At 45.6% G+C, this 17,022-nt stretch overlaps 1 protein-coding gene across 1 annotated transcript in view; it reads right to left on the minus strand.

Moving 5' to 3' along the window:
• The window catches only part of LOC142570997 (uncharacterized), a 79,167-nt gene extending 73,521 nt beyond the window's left edge, over positions 1 to 5,646 (minus strand). Inside the window, exons 1-3 of the mRNA XM_075679293.1 lie at positions 5,491 to 5,646; positions 4,101 to 4,168; positions 2,083 to 2,169 (exon numbers count right to left, since the gene is read on the minus strand). Of these exons, the coding sequence (XP_075535408.1) occupies positions 2,083 to 2,169; positions 4,101 to 4,106 (93 nt within the window). The 5' untranslated portion in view covers positions 4,107 to 4,168; positions 5,491 to 5,646. The remainder of the gene's footprint in view (positions 1 to 2,082; positions 2,170 to 4,100; positions 4,169 to 5,490) is intronic.
• Between the last annotated feature and the right edge of the window lie 11,376 nt (positions 5,647 to 17,022).

Here is a 17,022-nt window from a genome sequence, read left to right on the forward strand (position 1 = left end):
GCCTGACCGGCAAATCAGATTTTCGACGATCGCCGACTGTGTTCGCCGCTATCGTTGTTCTTAGAGTGTAGCCTGTTCTTGAGGGCACTTGTTCGCCCAACAAAACTAGTTTCGTCAGTCAGAGTTCTGCTGCCTTCTTCAGCGTCACTACTACGTTACTTTATACGCTTCGTATATGTAGGGTGTTTTTGTTTAGCCACACCAAAATTTTAAAAAAGACCTGTGGCAGATAATACAGTTCTAACCCTTCATCCAAATTTCTCGATGAGGCGGCCATTGCATATAAAAGAAATTAAAAGGCTTAATTGAATAATTAGCATAGTGGCAATAATCACTTTGTAATATTGTGCACCTGTATAGAACCTACAATGAGCAACGACGACGACATTGCGTTTATTTGAGTAGTCCAGAAAAAGAAATTGAAAATGTGTATGTTAAGTAAAGATTGCGAGAATAGAAATGCACGACTGCAATCGTCTGACTATCGAGGTGCTTTGTTTTAACGAAAGGCCTCCTACATTGGTGAAGTATTTAGATAACAGGGCTACTACGTAAGTTTGCTGGCTCAGCTTGGAATGGGATTAGTCTCACTGGCTAATGCACACATTTGTTGTGGTCCCCAAACCAAACACCACAGCATATCTGTTTACTATACTGTTCTTTCTGTTCAAAAATATTAATGGACAGGAATGAAATGTAGCCTGGTACGAACCGTTGCACCCGATTTCTTGAACACGCACTTGTTCAGCTTCACACAAATATAATGCAGTAGAGTTATTACTTAGAACGTTGGCTTAAGAATTTAGATATGCCATCTATTACTTCCAATAACAAAAGTTACGCAAGAGATTGCTAGCATTTGACGCCGAAGTTTTCCATGTATGTTTTATTTATTTTTTATTTGAGCCTGACTCATTCTTAGCAGGCGTGCAGAGAGTAAGCTTTCTTTCTTCATTTGCTGTAGTTTTTATGAGAAATAGATGCCGGAAAAAAGTATTTAGGTATGTGAAATCAAGCAAAGAAGCATGGAAATTCCTTCAGCGGGCAGCACACGTACAAATATTGCCAACAGTCATTTTTTGCCTAAGCTTGCGGACTTAATTACACGTCTCCAATTATGATGTAAAAGCACTATCTACTAGGCTTGTAACGAAGAAGAGGCGCCGGTTAGCCCGGCGAATCTCCAGCGTATCAAATGTAAAAAAGAAGTGCCGGTCAGTCAGGTGCGTCATCAGCGCTGACGCACGGGGACGGTTATGACTGCTTGCAGGGTTTTGTCTAGCGCACCAAGTTCGACCCCTCACTCCTTACGTACCCTCGGAATAAACATCTTGACAGGCCAAACATTTCCGGTTCCCTAGCAGACATTGCATCGGACATATTATAGTGCCTAGTAACAATACTGGAGGTCCATATGGATTCAGCTTTAGTCACCTTTCTGGTTGTAAGTATACGGTAAGAACGGTATTCCTCAGCTTTGTGTATTATTTAGCAATGTGTAGCTGCTGCGCGCACAAGAAAGGAGGTACAAGCCAGGACAAAATATCTAACAGTGATCGCTCGTTATGCCGGTGATGTTCAGCTCCCAGCAGACGTCAGCCTACGTTCGCACTGCCCAGTCAAAGACAATAGATAGGAACAGTTTCTCGGAAGGTGTTCTAGACTCGGTGTCTTCATTTGTGTCAAGACAGCGGTCATATTAAGCGATGCAAGTGGCGGCATACAACAAGTCATGATGTCGCTTTCTGTCTTGGTGCGTACCAATGAGGCAAGGATAACATTTGCGACGTCGTTACTTCGTGGCAGCAGTGACGCCCAAATAAATAGGGAAGGTGCAAGTAAACAGAAACATCTAAGTAAACAAATTATCAAGTGAAGTTGTCTAACACCATGGCGCCATATGGTAGGCCCCGCGCAGATGCACTTGCAGAAGCATCGCTCGCACGCTTGAAAGAAGTTTGCAACGGCAGCGTTTATGCTAATTAAATATATTACTATCGCCACCTGAAAACTTCTGAATTTAAAACACACACTGCCTATGTCGGCCATTTACTTGTCGATTATGACATGCAAAATTCTTACCTGGCTTCCCGTTATATGGAATGTCCAACACGGCGCATGTCTGGAAGTCGGCATAGATGGCTCTTGCTTCCTGGTTTTGACGGTCATCTGTGAAATTGGGGAATAAATTTAGGCTCACGGTGTGTCCTGTCTTACTCGGCACTAAAGATAACGTTCCACAAAACGTAGCTTCAGAAAAAATTTAACGTCAACATTGTTAATCCATAAGTTAGCAAAAGAAAGAAAGAAGACACAGCTTTGAATATTATATTGCAATTTCTCGTCTGATGCGTAGTTCATTATGATTCTCAATTCATTTACGGTTCCGCTTCAGTTAAAATAAATGCCGGTATTCTCACTGATTACTAATTATAGAAGTCAAGTTAGATAATAAATGGGTGAAGAGCACATTGATATATATACAGCTTCCAAAATTTATGTCCAGTGCATTGGTCTGTACATCATGGGATTGCAATACAAGACCAGAACACGCCATATTTCTAGAGTTCTTTGACGTCATGTTGCTTGACGTTGCTTCTTTTATGAGAACACTAATACAGGCATTTGATTTATTCTGGCATGAGGATTGTTACTTTTTCAAAAGGATTTGGATTTTTCTTCGAAGTAAAATACAATATGCCATTGCTTTTAGCTTGTAACGGCCAGCTATGCAATGTGTTTCATTGAGTCAATTCTCGTAATATTTATGGATAAGAGTTTCGTTTCCGTGATTACTCTAGGATTTGCAATTACTTGGAATAACTGGCATAGCTAAAAATCGACAAAATATTAAAAAACAACATTATTCGAAGTGTGAGTATCGCAAGTCTACCTCCATCTATCGACGAAGTCACGCTGATAAATATGATTCGCCGATTGCGTCCACGACTCTGCAAACGTCGTCTCAAGCTGCGTGTTAGGCATACCTGTCTTATCTTTCATTGCACGTATGCATGTTACGCATGACCGCAATTGAGAGCACCGACATAATGCACTGCGAAGTATTATTAGGTGACCCTGTTCGGTTTGCTCCGTCAAAATTTGGCAACACCTTCTGCACCTAGGCCAGGTTTCAATGAGCTCGATGGCCTTTGATTTTTGTCCAGGCGCAACAGGTACAGTTATGTACCTGTTCTGCGCCATGACTACTAAGCTTTTAATATATAGGGATATATATATAGGGATACGGCGCTTCATTCCGTTCCTGTTCTTTTAGTTAATTTAGTATTATAAGGGTATTCTGTGTTATGCGTTCGCCACAATATAGCCGCAAATGACGATGTTCCAACACCTGCTAGTCTCTTCATAGAAGTGGTTGATCTGATGCAACGAATTCAGAATTGGGGCTACACCACAAGCAACATTAAACGTTTTTTAACGAATACAGCTACTTGAAACGAATTATATTTCAAAGTACGTTAGGTCATCTGCCGTTTTATCGTTTGTTTCGATTTAGTACAAGGTTGATTTTTTTTTCATGTTATAGAAAGCTGGAGATGTCCATTGACCTTAACAAACGCAGTTGGTGAAAATAATATCAGTGAATATTGACCATTTTCTTTGGCTGCCTCTACACTGTGTCAGCTGTGCGGTCTACGATCACATGCAATTTATGTATTAGAGTTTTAAAGTTCAGATGAACGCAAGCAGCTAATTAGCTTGCACAATATCTTGTGTTAATTTGAAACTGAAGTTTGTGCTGTTGGCCCTCGTCATATTTTCCAGAACGCTCTTTTATACTTTGATATTGATAATATTCATTCATGCCGATTTCTATTTAACTTTCCCTCATTTATACATGCGACGGTTATATTTGCATACATTCACCAACCAAATATAACTTCCTTTCTAGAAACTCGACTAATTTTATGCATTTACTCGCAGATTATGGGCCCCTCCTAAGGCTCTAACTTGTCCTTGTGCGCTCCCTCATGAACTAGTGTTGACTGCAAGTACATTATGACAATAATCCGCAGAAGGCAACCGTTTCACTATGCACACTGCTTCAGGTGCAATGCAGTGAGGTATTTTACAGTTACCGTCATCGACAGTGACGAATGCCTTGTCCGGTGCGTCTCCTTTCGTGAAGTGGTACGTGATGTTCTTCCTGAAATAATCATTAGAACATGTGAGCACTTCAGAAACCTAGTAGAAGAATACAAAAAAATCAAGAACGATTACCTGTCATGGCTTTCCCCATTTCACTCCAATGAATGGTATATGTTGTTGATACATCTGATCATTTCAACCAATTCATCGTAAGTTTTATCAGCGATTTGTGGTTGGAAAAGTGCGGTTAGGTCTGCCGATCTTCTCATTCTACAATTATTTTTAATGATGTGGAATTTCTGGTACATTTGTTCCTGGTGCGCGCATTCTCACACTGTACGCGGGAGTGTCCTCCGGTTGGAAGAAATAGTTGATCGGCGAATTTGGTTACGTTGTGTTCTGCACAATGAGATATTGTACTATGACAACAACAAGAACGAAACATATTAGACAACAATGTGAAAGAACAAATTGTCATTCACCAAGGCTGTAGGCTTCACGAGCCTTACTAATTTGAGACAGTAGACCTTGAAAAGACTGGCAGTATTGACCTTAACCGCATCGCATAAGTGTTTTCCTCATTTTCTGTTAACAGTGAGAAAGCTTCGCCGTTGAAGAATTCCTTCTTTTCCGACATTGAGCAAGGTATCACCACCGCTGCGGGACACTCGAACTGTGAGTGTGCTGACCAGGACCAGTGTCCACAAAAAAGATATTACGCTAGAATTGCTCACAAAAGAAATTATCCGCCAATCCTCATGGTGTACATGCCTTTAGTGAAGGCAACCGGTGAAAGGCAATGAACCCGTACAAACGAAAAGCTTTCTAAATTTCTTCACAGAAGTTTAATGCAGCGCCGCGTAAGGACATCTGTAACAACAGCTCGATTGATTATGTAAATATTCCTGTGGACATGGACAAGTCTCAAAGCGCTCAGTAGTATTCACCCCTCTGCAAGATGACGCCAGCTTTTTATTATTACATTCTTGAATTCCTATCTATCGCGTTTAAAAACTGCAGCAAACTGATACAGTGACAGATCCGACTGATTGTCCTCTTTGCATATATAATACACAGCTCTACAATAAATCAGTCAAAGCTTCATACGACGCCATGACCTTGTTAACTTTTCGAATTCATTTTATTATAATTCATTCCTTATGAGTTGATCTAACTTAAGCTAAATTGCCATGGTATTTCGTATCTTTTTCCAGGGAATGTTTCGTATCTAGAGGCTGCAGCATTGTTGTCGGTAAGTCGATCAAGGCGTATTGCAGAGCACTCAAGGCAAGGTATCGACAATTTTAGGATTGGTCCTTCTGTCAATTATCTGCTTTTAGCAATCACTCAATCTTCTAGGGCTAAACGTTCATAACTCACTTCACATGGCCATTCAGGCCCTTGAGAAGCCAGACGTAATCAGCAGTTGGTCCATCGTTATCAAATTTCGTTCGGACAGCGGTCAGACAATCGAGATCTCCATCATTGTCAATGTCGAATATGGCGACGCCGTAGGGATGCGTCTCAAAAACCTGTAATATAGCATAATTGCATTGAAATGAGGTAAAATAAATATATAAGGGGCAAAATAGAAGTCACTAGACGGTCTCACCTTCAAAACAGTGTGTCGCGTAGTTAAGTGCAACAAGTGTCCCATAGGTTAGGATTAGCAAAACTTAGGGTCTCAATTCCGACCCTAATCCTTTGTTTGTTTTAGAACCTCCGAAGCAACGATGTAAGATATCCAAGTGTAGATATCTCATTCACATCACTATAGCCACAGAAACTTATCTCATGGTGTTGGGCTGCTGAGCACGAGGTCGCGGGATCGAATCCCGGCCACGACGACCGCATGTCGATGGGGGCGAAATGCCAAAACACCCGTGTACTTAGATTTAGGTGCACGTTAAAGAACCCCAGGTAGTCAAAATTTCAAAAGTCCTCTACTACGGCATGCCTCATAATCAGAGAGTAGTTTTGGCACGTAAAACCCCATAATTTAATTTTTAATTTAAGTTTATCTCTGTACATTCAATAGGTACACGTGCGCAAAGCAACGCTTCATTTTGATCGAGTAAAATCATAAGATGAACAAATATTATTATTTCTACACTTAACGTTCGCACATTAGAGTGAAGTCAACTACGGTCATTAAAATAATGACTGCTCGCTACAGTCAACTAGGACACTAAAAGGACGTATAATTTCCCAGCTATAGCTTGTTTTCCAGTTTCACCGACTGCGTTCGCCACCGGTCTCCATGCTTTAGCGTCGCAATGAGTCAAATTACGGGCAACGTGCAGCCGCTGCTTGAAGACGAACGTAAGCCACGCGTGTGGTGTAGACAAACATATACATCTGTCTTTTATTAAGAAAAATGTTTTTGGGATCGAAGTACGGGTTTCTTGATGCGTCGGGTCGGAGGAAATAGTTCATTTGGGCTGCAGGCAAATGCTAGGAAGTCCAAGCCAGTTCTACGCAAGAACCACTAAATGACAACCTAAAATACTCACTTTTCATGTCGGCTTATAGGCATCTCTTATCCTTACATAACTTGCACTTAAATAGTGTATGATTTGCACTGGATACTTTTGTATTTCTAAACTAGTTATATTCACGTTACACTCCTTTTATGTGTGAAAGTACCCGTTACCTTCTATCGCGTCAGGCCGAATCTGTGTTCATGTTTTCAATTCACGTACCACGGTACCGGTGTTTCGCAATTCTACAGACCCCAATTGCGCCCTCGCTCAACGGTTGTCCTGCAACACCTAATTAAACGCAATGTTAGCATTAAGGCGTGTTGTATTATAAGTACTCCTCACATGGCATTATTGAAAGCAAATTCACAAATAACAGAAGGCTTGAGAACATAGCGCAATCCACCTGGCCTTGTGAATTTTGCTGCCACTCATTATTTCCCTGTGCCTCCGTGTACTACATTGCTATCTTCATTACACGTTCTTTGTCTCTACCACAATAGTTGCTCCAAAGAAGATTTACGGGCCTGCATAGACGTATTTCGTTTCGATTTGTGTCTCCTTTTTGCTGTGGAGTGCCTGCGAGGACGTTTGTCATGCAATGTTACGAGGAAGGCATACCTAAGTCTTCAATAAGGTGTCCTTTGAAATCGGCTCCCTTTAAAAACAATAATAAATGTTTTGCGGTCGCCGATATCGAGAAATGTGTCGAGAAATATCGGGAAAGTGTCAGGATAATATTACCCAAAGTGATAGACGCAATACACCCGCGTTCCATATATTTCTTTTTTACTTCAATGCATCAAAGATCATTTTGTGAAAAGAGTAGGCGGAACAATACTGCATTTTCACGAAGAGTTTGATGGCGCAAAGCTCGTAGCCTTAGTCATTCTGGAAATTCATTCAAAGTGGAAACCCTGTCCAAACCCGCCGGGTACGGTTCGTAAATTCCAATATGGGCAGCTAAGCAATTAATTAAGAAGTTAATGGGTCCTTTTTTCATAGTTCATTATGTGTTTCCACTTATCGGGCAATTAATGCCCGCCTCTGTGAACAATCTAACTCAAGGACTAGAGTTAGGTTGTCTAAAACACGCAATTTTTCAAATTCCGCAAAACTCAGATACGATCAACCCGTGTTTAAATTTTGGCACAAGTTATACGTGACACTCTTTATATAATAATACGTAGGTAAACCTGTCTATTTTGCACACTTATGCCTTAAAAGTGTCCAGCGGGAGAGAACTGGAGCGCAGGCTTATAGGGAAAGGGGAAAGGAACCTTGCAAGATTTGTTTTCGTGTTTAGCTTTTACGCGGTGTATAATTAAAAATGTACAAAGAACGGGCCCTAATTGCACTCATGATCCTAAGAAAACAACAAAATTTGAACAATTGGGTTTCATGAGTCAAACCACGATCTCAGTCTGAAGCATGTCATAGTAAACACGACATTTTGTTTATACAGCCTGCCGTACATTACCGTTTTTTTTTAGGAACCGGGATATAGCCCAAGTCAGGAAACATGCTTTGTCCGTTTTGTTTTACCTCATCTTGTTGGAATGATACATTGTTGTATATGTGCACATGTCAGAATAAACAATATTGTTAAATAAAGGCGTACGAACATTTTTTTTACTTCTCCTCCGAGTAAATATGGCCTCGATTGAAATCGTAACCTCGGGCGCAGCGTCGCAACGGCATAGCCCCTAACCTACCGCAGCGGGTGATGTAACCCCACATATCAGACCAATGTGTTCATATAAGGTTATTAAATATATGTTATTCGTTTTCCACTATATTATTATAGGGGACCAGTAGAAAACGACGGATCTAATGCGGCAGATTTCCTTGCGTATGGAATGTGTTTCATCAAATTATGCAAATCTCGTGAACTGGGGAAAGTGGTGCACGCGATGCTTTCGTCAGCCTGCGTGGCAATAATTACGACAACGGACGCGCTTCTACTGTTCGTGACAAACTCAGACGACCTCATTAGAGCACGGGGTTCCCGTGCTGTGGTAACAGGGTTCAATACCAACCACCGGAATTGTAACTTGTTTATGTATATATAAAGGTACGTATCAAGGTCACCCTCCAGGCCACATAAGCATGCAGACATAAACGTATATACATACAAACAGAAAATTGGGAGGGAATTACCTATAGAAGCTACCACATTAAAAAATGTACGCTTAGCAAAAGTTTACAAAGAAAAAGGTAAAACAGGAATAATACGTGCCTTCATTATGCCTGTGACATCATCCTCCGTCTCTGCGTTGGATTCACCGAAAACAGGCAGTGATTTGAACCAAAAGCTGCAGATACACGCTACGACAAAGGTATTTATATGCCGCATTTTGCTTCGACCTGGTGCCGTGTGTTTGTGACCCGAACGATATGCTACCGTCTTTTATATGAATACGACACGGCCGTTTTCAACGTGTGCTTCGACATTTGTTCATTGCGGCTTGTCCGTACCAGCGTTTGAGCATATTGCTGTGACAGCAAATTGCAAAACTTGATTTTTTTCCTTTTAGTTTGTGATGGTTTTGTTCTTGATGACCGGCCAGAAAGTATGTGACCATCATTTCAATCTAGCCAATTATTTGTGCCGTCAGTCGCCCGGACAATAACACTATACACACAGTTCAGTGGACCCTCCAGCATTTCCACGTGTCTTTTATCCGTAATACGATCGAGGACATTTTTTGTTCTGCGTAGGCAAATATTTGCTGTTTTTCCTCCTCACATCAGCTGCATCGAATTGCACAATTAAGTACAGTTCAGTCCTGTTCTGCGTTGTTCATTCACAAGGATAAGCGACATAGACAAAAGTGCCATACCTGTAATTATCAAGATAAATTGAGCTCACATATGATTTTGCTTCCCGCAGTAGTTGAGCGTTATCTATAGAACATGATAAGAAAGTGCACAATTGCCGGAGATAAACATGATGTCTCACATCTGTCCTACCGCTTACGAGCACACAGGTTGCGAATATATTTGCAATGACGCAGGTGATTGAGCCACGAAATAATTATGTGGATTCCAAGTATATTCCAAGCCTTTTCACGTATCAGGCCGTCTTGCATTGCTTGTGTTTATCCAAATTGTTTACAAACAGACCGGCATATTTGTCTACGGCGATCAGTTCACTTGTAGGGCGAACGACGTGTACCAATCGCCCTACCGGACTCTTCAAAATGGGCCTCCAATCGAAATCATCACACCGGCGGGGACGGCTGCGCATCCATTACGTTTTATTTTGTAAGATGTTACATACACGCCTGTGGACTGGTATGTATTGTTACCCTGGCACTATAGTTCATTTCCCAGAAGTATTGCATAAGATTTTGCCAAGCTGAAAAGAAGTTTGGTGTTGTTTCACTAAGCTACGTGAAAATATGTCTCGATCGGGTGCAGGTATTCTGGCGTAGGTGCTACCCTGGGAAACTGGCACGCTGTCTAAATGAGCACTTATCCACGAATGCCTATGTAGCTGCTGGCACTCAAAAGTTTGAAGTGCCAGAGACAGCTGTCGAAGTTAGCAGTTGCAACCCTTACAGCGTCCCTTGTGGCCCGTTGTCTATTTCCGACAACGGGCCATATATATATATATATATATATATATATCGTAAAGCAAAATCAACGACTCGCACTTCACGCAGGGCGTGCCGAGAGTAACAACACTTTTGCTTTTTTAGGCAGGCGCTAGTTCACGTTTAGGACTAAAAGCGCGCCTTCATTAGCAACGTAAAAGGTAAACAATTATGCATACAGAGATTTTAACACGAAATGGTTGAGGGGCCCATGTGTCGAGCATAAAATTTGCTGCCGCCGTATTGCCTTGGACATTGTTTAGCGAAAAATTGCCAACCACCGCAACACAGGCCCTCCGCGTGGCGCAGAGGCATTACTGAACTTCTTGACTTCTTCAAAGTGAGATTGCGCCAGAAAAATTGTAAGCTAGAGCCTAAACACAACCTACGGACATCATAGCCTCGGATTGAAATTTGAATAAACCAGAAAACATAAATCTCTTACGCGGAAACTCAAACATAAACTACTTTTACAGTGTTTCTAGCATTGACAGATTGACACGCTGCGCTCGTTTACTTGGAACCACACCATCTAGATGGCACTCGCCTCCACGCATCCGCGTCCTACGCAATAGGCTGCGTTTTTACCAGAAAGCTCGCCCACTCACCTTCGTGCATTTTGTTCGCCGTCTGCGTGGTTCTAAGCTACAGTGGTTGGGAAGCGTGAGAAGGAGTCGAAGCTTTTTATTGCTCTCGCGTTCCACCCTTAAAGGCGAAGCCAAAGCGTCCTCGGAATCTTTAGTGTGGCCGTTAGAAACTCGCTGGATTTCTCTTGACTTGCGCAGCTTCGCCAAGCTCGGGGCAAGAGAGACAGTGAAAGCAGAGTATAAAAATATCATCGTGGAGCATAACGACACTGCGATGGTGGATGGAGCCTAGCAGTAGAAAAGGAGCGGCGCGCACGCGAACGAGGAACGCGCTGGCTATAATACACCTCAATTTTCAAAAGGTAGCGCCATTCTTAGATGTTTCCGCCACCCCGCTCTCTCCGACGTTTCCTGCTGTCGCCCCAGCCTCCACCGCTCGACCATTGGGCAATCCGTGTCGCGTGGAAGCTGGTGCCTCGATTTGGTATATTCTTCTTTAAAGTGCTGAAGCAAGCGCCGTGCTTTTGTACGTTTCTTTCTTTCTTTTCAGCGCGGTAGCGGGCGTCGTGCTTTTGTACATTTTGTGCTTTCGAGCGCGCTCCTACCGCCATTGTTGGCCCTGCGCGATGAAAGCAGGCGCAAACGGACTGAGCGGGTGCTTTAACGGAAGAAACCAAGTGTGTTAGGGACGAGAACTTAATTGTGGTGCCGTGCTACTGCGCCTTATGTTGCCGTAACCGACACAGCAACGGCAATAGGCTTCTTTCTTTACCATCCGGCAAGTGCAACGCACAAAGAAGAAAAATGTGGATACATAGGATCGGGCGGACTGACTTCGAGGAAGTGGCAAAAAACGTACGGCTTTTTGAGGTGCCACGGTTCCTCACAACCTCTTCTTTTGAGCCTAGTTCACGCTTGCCGCTTTGAAAAAGTGTATGTGTTCATGTTGTGCGTGCTTTTAGGGCGTTTAAGGTGGCTTTTCTTTGAATGAGCTCTCTTTGTTTCACGTAGTTTCGTGTCGCGGCGAAAGTGTACGCATCTTCAGCTGGCCTGTGGCATAAAAGCGACTTTATTGATGCTATGTTTCGAGCTCCACCAGATGTTAGCACATTCTCGGCGCTTTAGCAAAGTGCACCATGACTTACGGACGCAGCAGTTTATATTCGAATGTGCACCCGCATGTATTGATTTGGTTTGTGGGGATTAACGTATTTAACGTCCCGAAGCGACTAAAGCTAGGGGAGGTCGCAGTGGATGGCTGCGGATAACTTTTATTTAGGTCGCCTGGGGATATTTAACACGCACTTTGATCGTAGTTGTACGGGGCTCGGTAAATTCCTCGTTGGCGTTTCGTAATTCTCGCGTGGGCGCGGTAGCGCTGCGCCAGATGTTAGCGCCTCGGCGTGAATGTATTTCTTTATTAGCTTTTATCTACTAGTTGTAACAACGTGTTATTATTTCGGATTATTGACGGCGCCTCCAGGCCACCAAAGCGGCAACTGGAACACTTGTAATGTCACGCGCCCTCCAGAGGCCCCCGTTAGCTGTTACATGTGCCCTCCTGGAGCAGTACTTGCAAAAAAAGAAAATCTATCGTCGCGATTACCAAAGCACCCCGCAAAGACAAAAGCGCCCATGACTGCTGCAACATACCGCGCCCGTGCGGGGAGAATTACGGAACACCAACGAGGAATCTCTTCGCGGGCGTCTTGCATTTCGCCTATATCCCGACTACTGCCGGACGCTTCCTCAATATTGCAGGCATGAGCCGCGACTACTCGCACGTTTTGTGTGCAGGATTATAATGGCCGAAATAGGCCGCAAAGAACCGCAGGCCCTCTGATAAGGATTGCCATTTTTACTGCTTAACGTTAACATTTTTATGCGCCCGATTAAGTAAATGGGTATCGCATGCGTCATATGCACTGTATGTGAACCTACGGAACCACTTACACATACTTTCACGCGGTGAAAACTTGAAACTCTGGTAATTACGCGTGTGTTTGAACCCGCCGCGTGCATGCATCATGTTTCATGCGCGTGCTTTACGCCTTAAATAACGTTCAGCTTCTCTATTTTTTCCGCAATTCCAACACATCCTTAAGGCCAGTTATAGTGTATCCACATGACGGACGGCTCTGCACAAATCAGTTCCTCGGACGGTTAGTCCGCCGCTCGTCCGGCTGCAAAACGCATCCGGACAACGGACGCGATGAGCGGACGACCACGCCGGAAACATAAACATGGCGGCACTGCCTGAAGAGGCTGCCGCCAGCCTCCAACCTATCAACTCGTCGTGGTTCACTGTAAGGCCCGTAAGTTTCCAACTGACGCTTGTATTTGCTTTAAATCTTTGTCCAGAAGCTTCGACAGCAAAGCGTTCGTGACGCTTTGGCACCTTTTCCGAAAGCCATACTCGGATTCTTGGCGTGTAGGTTTAGAGTGGCTGTATTGGTTGAACAGGGCGTCGAAGATTTTGGGGTGGCCCGGGCAGATCTCAGTGGCCGTAAGTTACATATGTTTACTTGTTTCGACTCGTTCTAGATAGCGCCGTCAGTGTAATGAATACTGGGTCGTATTTGCTTTCCGCTTTGGATGAACATGGAGATCGAAAGGAAGCGACCATTGGCGACTCCAATGGTTGTTGTTTTGTCCAATTTGGATGATGAAGTGTACTTGTTTAATCGAAACAGGTATTGTTGGCAAGAGGACTATACCGCCGACAAGCATCTTGGTATACGAAACAACTTGTACCGAAAGATGTTCGCCAGTGACGTTGAGCAATACGGGAGGCTGCTTCGAGTGACAAGAGAGCAGCTTCTTCAGTTGCTGTCACGTGTGGGTCATCGTACAGGAAGGCAGGACACCGTGATCCGGCGAGCAATACCAACGAAACAATGCCGCAGGTGATACTATGATGCCTCGCTTCAGGCGAGGGCCTCACGTTTGTGAATTGGTGGCAGACTTATAGAGCATCCAGGGATGAATCCGCAGCATGCGACAGCCAGAATCTAGATGCGAAAAATAGCTCGGCATTTCCCGTCCGTGGGGGACGCAGACGACGCGCAGACGGCACGAATTCGTGACATGTAGAAACGTGATGCACCGTCCGTCTCGCAAAAGACGTATTTAGTCCGTCGTGTGGCTCCACCTTTACCGACTGACGAAGCAAGATCTCGATTGAAAAAACTGCTCCGCAGGGCTCGACCAAACTTTTTCGCGCATTTCCTCCGGTAGCGTGTTACACGTAGTCTGCTACGGCAGGGCCAGCATGGGCGCCGCCACCGTCGAGGCCGCGCCGAGCGGAGGAGGAGGCAAGCGGTTGGCGCTCCTTTTGGAGATTGATGGGCTTTAGCTGGCTAGGGTGCTTCGATGTCGTCCTTGCCCGCCGCTCCATACCGAGCGGAGACAACTGCGGTGTCTACTACGGCGTTGGCCGCGCGAGTCACGATCGCCGAAGTAGACTCCTTTGGCGTACGTCATAGAGGCGCGTTGCTGGCGCTCGTGTGTCTTGTGTGCGGTTTGGCACTACCTTACTGGCCTACCCCCAGCTTCACTAGTCTCTGGCGTTTGTGATAGCAGAGCCGCGCATAATTTTTATCGTTGACAGGGTAAAGAATCGCGAACCCTTCCCCTACTTGAAAATGGGGGTAATCGAAGCTTCTCCTGCGTGCATCCGACCTTCGTCATGGTTAAGGAACCCAAAGGTAACGGTGTCAGATGGCTTTGGCCTCCCGCTCCTTCAGCAGGGGATGTTCTTTTCGTTGCTCTCGGATTGCCTGGGCTCAGGAGGCTCTAAACGAGCGTTTATAGTCCAAATTTAACGGGACGTCGGCGACCGTCGTTAGGTTTCGCCGCCTCCGCCGATGCCGTTCACAACCCTCGAAGCCGCCAACATGGAATACCAAGTCGAAGGCGTCTCCAACAGCTCTGCCTAGCTTGAAGTCGACTCATGCTGGTCTGGGCCGTGAAAGCACACCGTGCAGCCACAGCCCTCCAGCCCATCACCTCGCCACCACCTGCCTCGCCACCATACAAGACCCCTACTCTACTGCCAGCTGCCACCCCTGCGCTACCTTTCTCCGTCGTCACGCTCCCCATCCTCGCCTTCCAGCGGAGGATAACAAGGTCGTCTTCTGACCGAAAGGAGAGCTTGACCTCCGCACTACCACTAAAGGAGCCCGGCTCCAAATGCTCTGCACTCTTGGTATCATCGACTACGCCACCGCTCGCACCACTGACCGTGTACGGATCTGTTGGAACGGGCTGCTAGGCTGAACTAAGTGAGTATAAGCAACCATGCGTCCCAAACAAGAACTCAACTTTTATTCACTCTGAAGCTCACGAAGAAAAGTCACGTGGTTCCTTGCGCATTCGCTCATGGCATCGCGCACGGAAGCGCCGTTGCGCAGAGCTACAATCTTCAGTCTTCAGCCGGCGATGGAACCTTTCCACCATACCGTTGCTGATGGGATGGTAGGCCGTTGTTCTGATGCGCACGATTCCTAGAAGCCGCGTGATGTACCCGAATAGGGCAGACTCGAATTGCGTACCGCGATCCGTTGTCACTGTTGATGGAAGTACGAATCGCGCTACCCAATGGTAGATGAAAGCGCGAGCCACAGTATCGGCAGTTATATCTCAGATTGGGATGGCCTCCGGCCACCGCGTGATGTGGTCGACACAACTTAGGAAGTAGATTTGCCCTTGGCACTAAGGCAATGGTCCCACAAGGTCCAAATGCACATGGGAAAATCGAGTGTCCGGCTCGGAGAAGGATCCTAAGGTGCTCACAATATGGCGCTTTGCTTTGGAGCCCTGACATGAGAGGCACTCCCGTGTCCAATGTGGGACGTCCCGGTTTTTACCGGTCCACACGAACCTAGCTGTGCGCAGCCGTTGAGTGGCTCTAATCCGTGGATGCGAGATGCCGTGCTGCAATTCATGAATGTTGCGGCGAAGATCGGGGAGCACGAACGGCCTGGCCCTGCCTGTGGACAAGTCACAGTATACAGATCCTGGCGGTCCATCCACCCATTGCAGCTTCAAGGCGCTGGTTGTGGACTCCAGTAGGTGTTTCGACACTCTGTCGGTGCGTTGAGCCGTCGTTAGTGCGGTGAAGTCGATGCCGCTTATTTGGCTGATGGCGTTCACTGGGCTGCTTGAGAGAGCATCTGCCATTGCATTGTGGTTCCCGCTGACATGGCGTATATCCGTCGTGAATTCTGCGATGTACATTTGGCGGAGCTCTCATGCCACGTGTGCGCCCGTATCTGAGTTGATCGCGCGCAATGCGTAGGTCAGCGGCTTGTGATCAGCGAGTAGAAATAAATCTCGCCCTTCTACATATTGGCGGAATGTATAGCAGTGTATATAGCCAGGAGCTCCCTACCAATGGTGCTGTACCGTAGTTCGGACGGACTCAATTTTGTGGAGAAGAAGGAAATCGGTCGCCATCTTCCGCTCGACTTCTGCAATACGGCTCTAATAGCCGCGTGGGAGGCGCCTACCATTACGCATCGCGGAACACCCGGTTGCGGGTATGTGAACAGAGCAGCATTTGCGAGAGCCTCCTTAATAAGCAGTAACGCTTCTACGGCTTGGTCGTTCTACTGAATGGCACTTCCATTAGTTCCTGATGCTGCTAGTGGGCTGTGCAGCTGGTGAAGGATTTGGGCGCCCTTGGGAACGAACCTGCGGTAAAAGTTTACGAGTCCCAGGAACTCTCGGAGTTGGCGGATGGTTTTGGCTGTAGAAACCGGCGTACTGCTTCGATATTGTCCTGATGTGGTTGCACTCCCGCGCTCGAAATGCTGTGGCCCAAAAATGGTAGCGACGGTATCCCCAACACACTCTTGGCCATATTGATGACGACGCCGTTCTCTGCCGGTCGCTGCAGCACGCAGCGTAGACGGCTCTCGTGCTCTTCGGGCGTGCGGCTAGCAATCAGCAGGTCTTCCAGGTAAACATTGCAGAAGTCGAAGCCCCGGACAACGCCATCCATGAACCGTTGAAAAGTTTGGCCGGCGTTCCTTAAGGCGAAACGCATCTATAGAAATTCGAACATTCCAAATGGCGTTGTTATTGCAGTCTTGGAAACATCGTCTGGTACTACAGGTATCTGATGATAGGCTCTCACCAGATCTATTTTTGAAAAGATATTAGCGCCATGCAGGCAAGAGGTGAGGTCATAGATGTGCGGCACCGGGTAACGGTCCGGTAAAGTCACGCGGTTTAGTGCCTTAT

This window comes from Dermacentor variabilis, chromosome 2, assembly GCF_050947875.1.
Source record: "Dermacentor variabilis isolate Ectoservices chromosome 2, ASM5094787v1, whole genome shotgun sequence".
Taxonomy (NCBI): Eukaryota; Metazoa; Arthropoda; class Arachnida; order Ixodida; family Ixodidae; genus Dermacentor; species Dermacentor variabilis.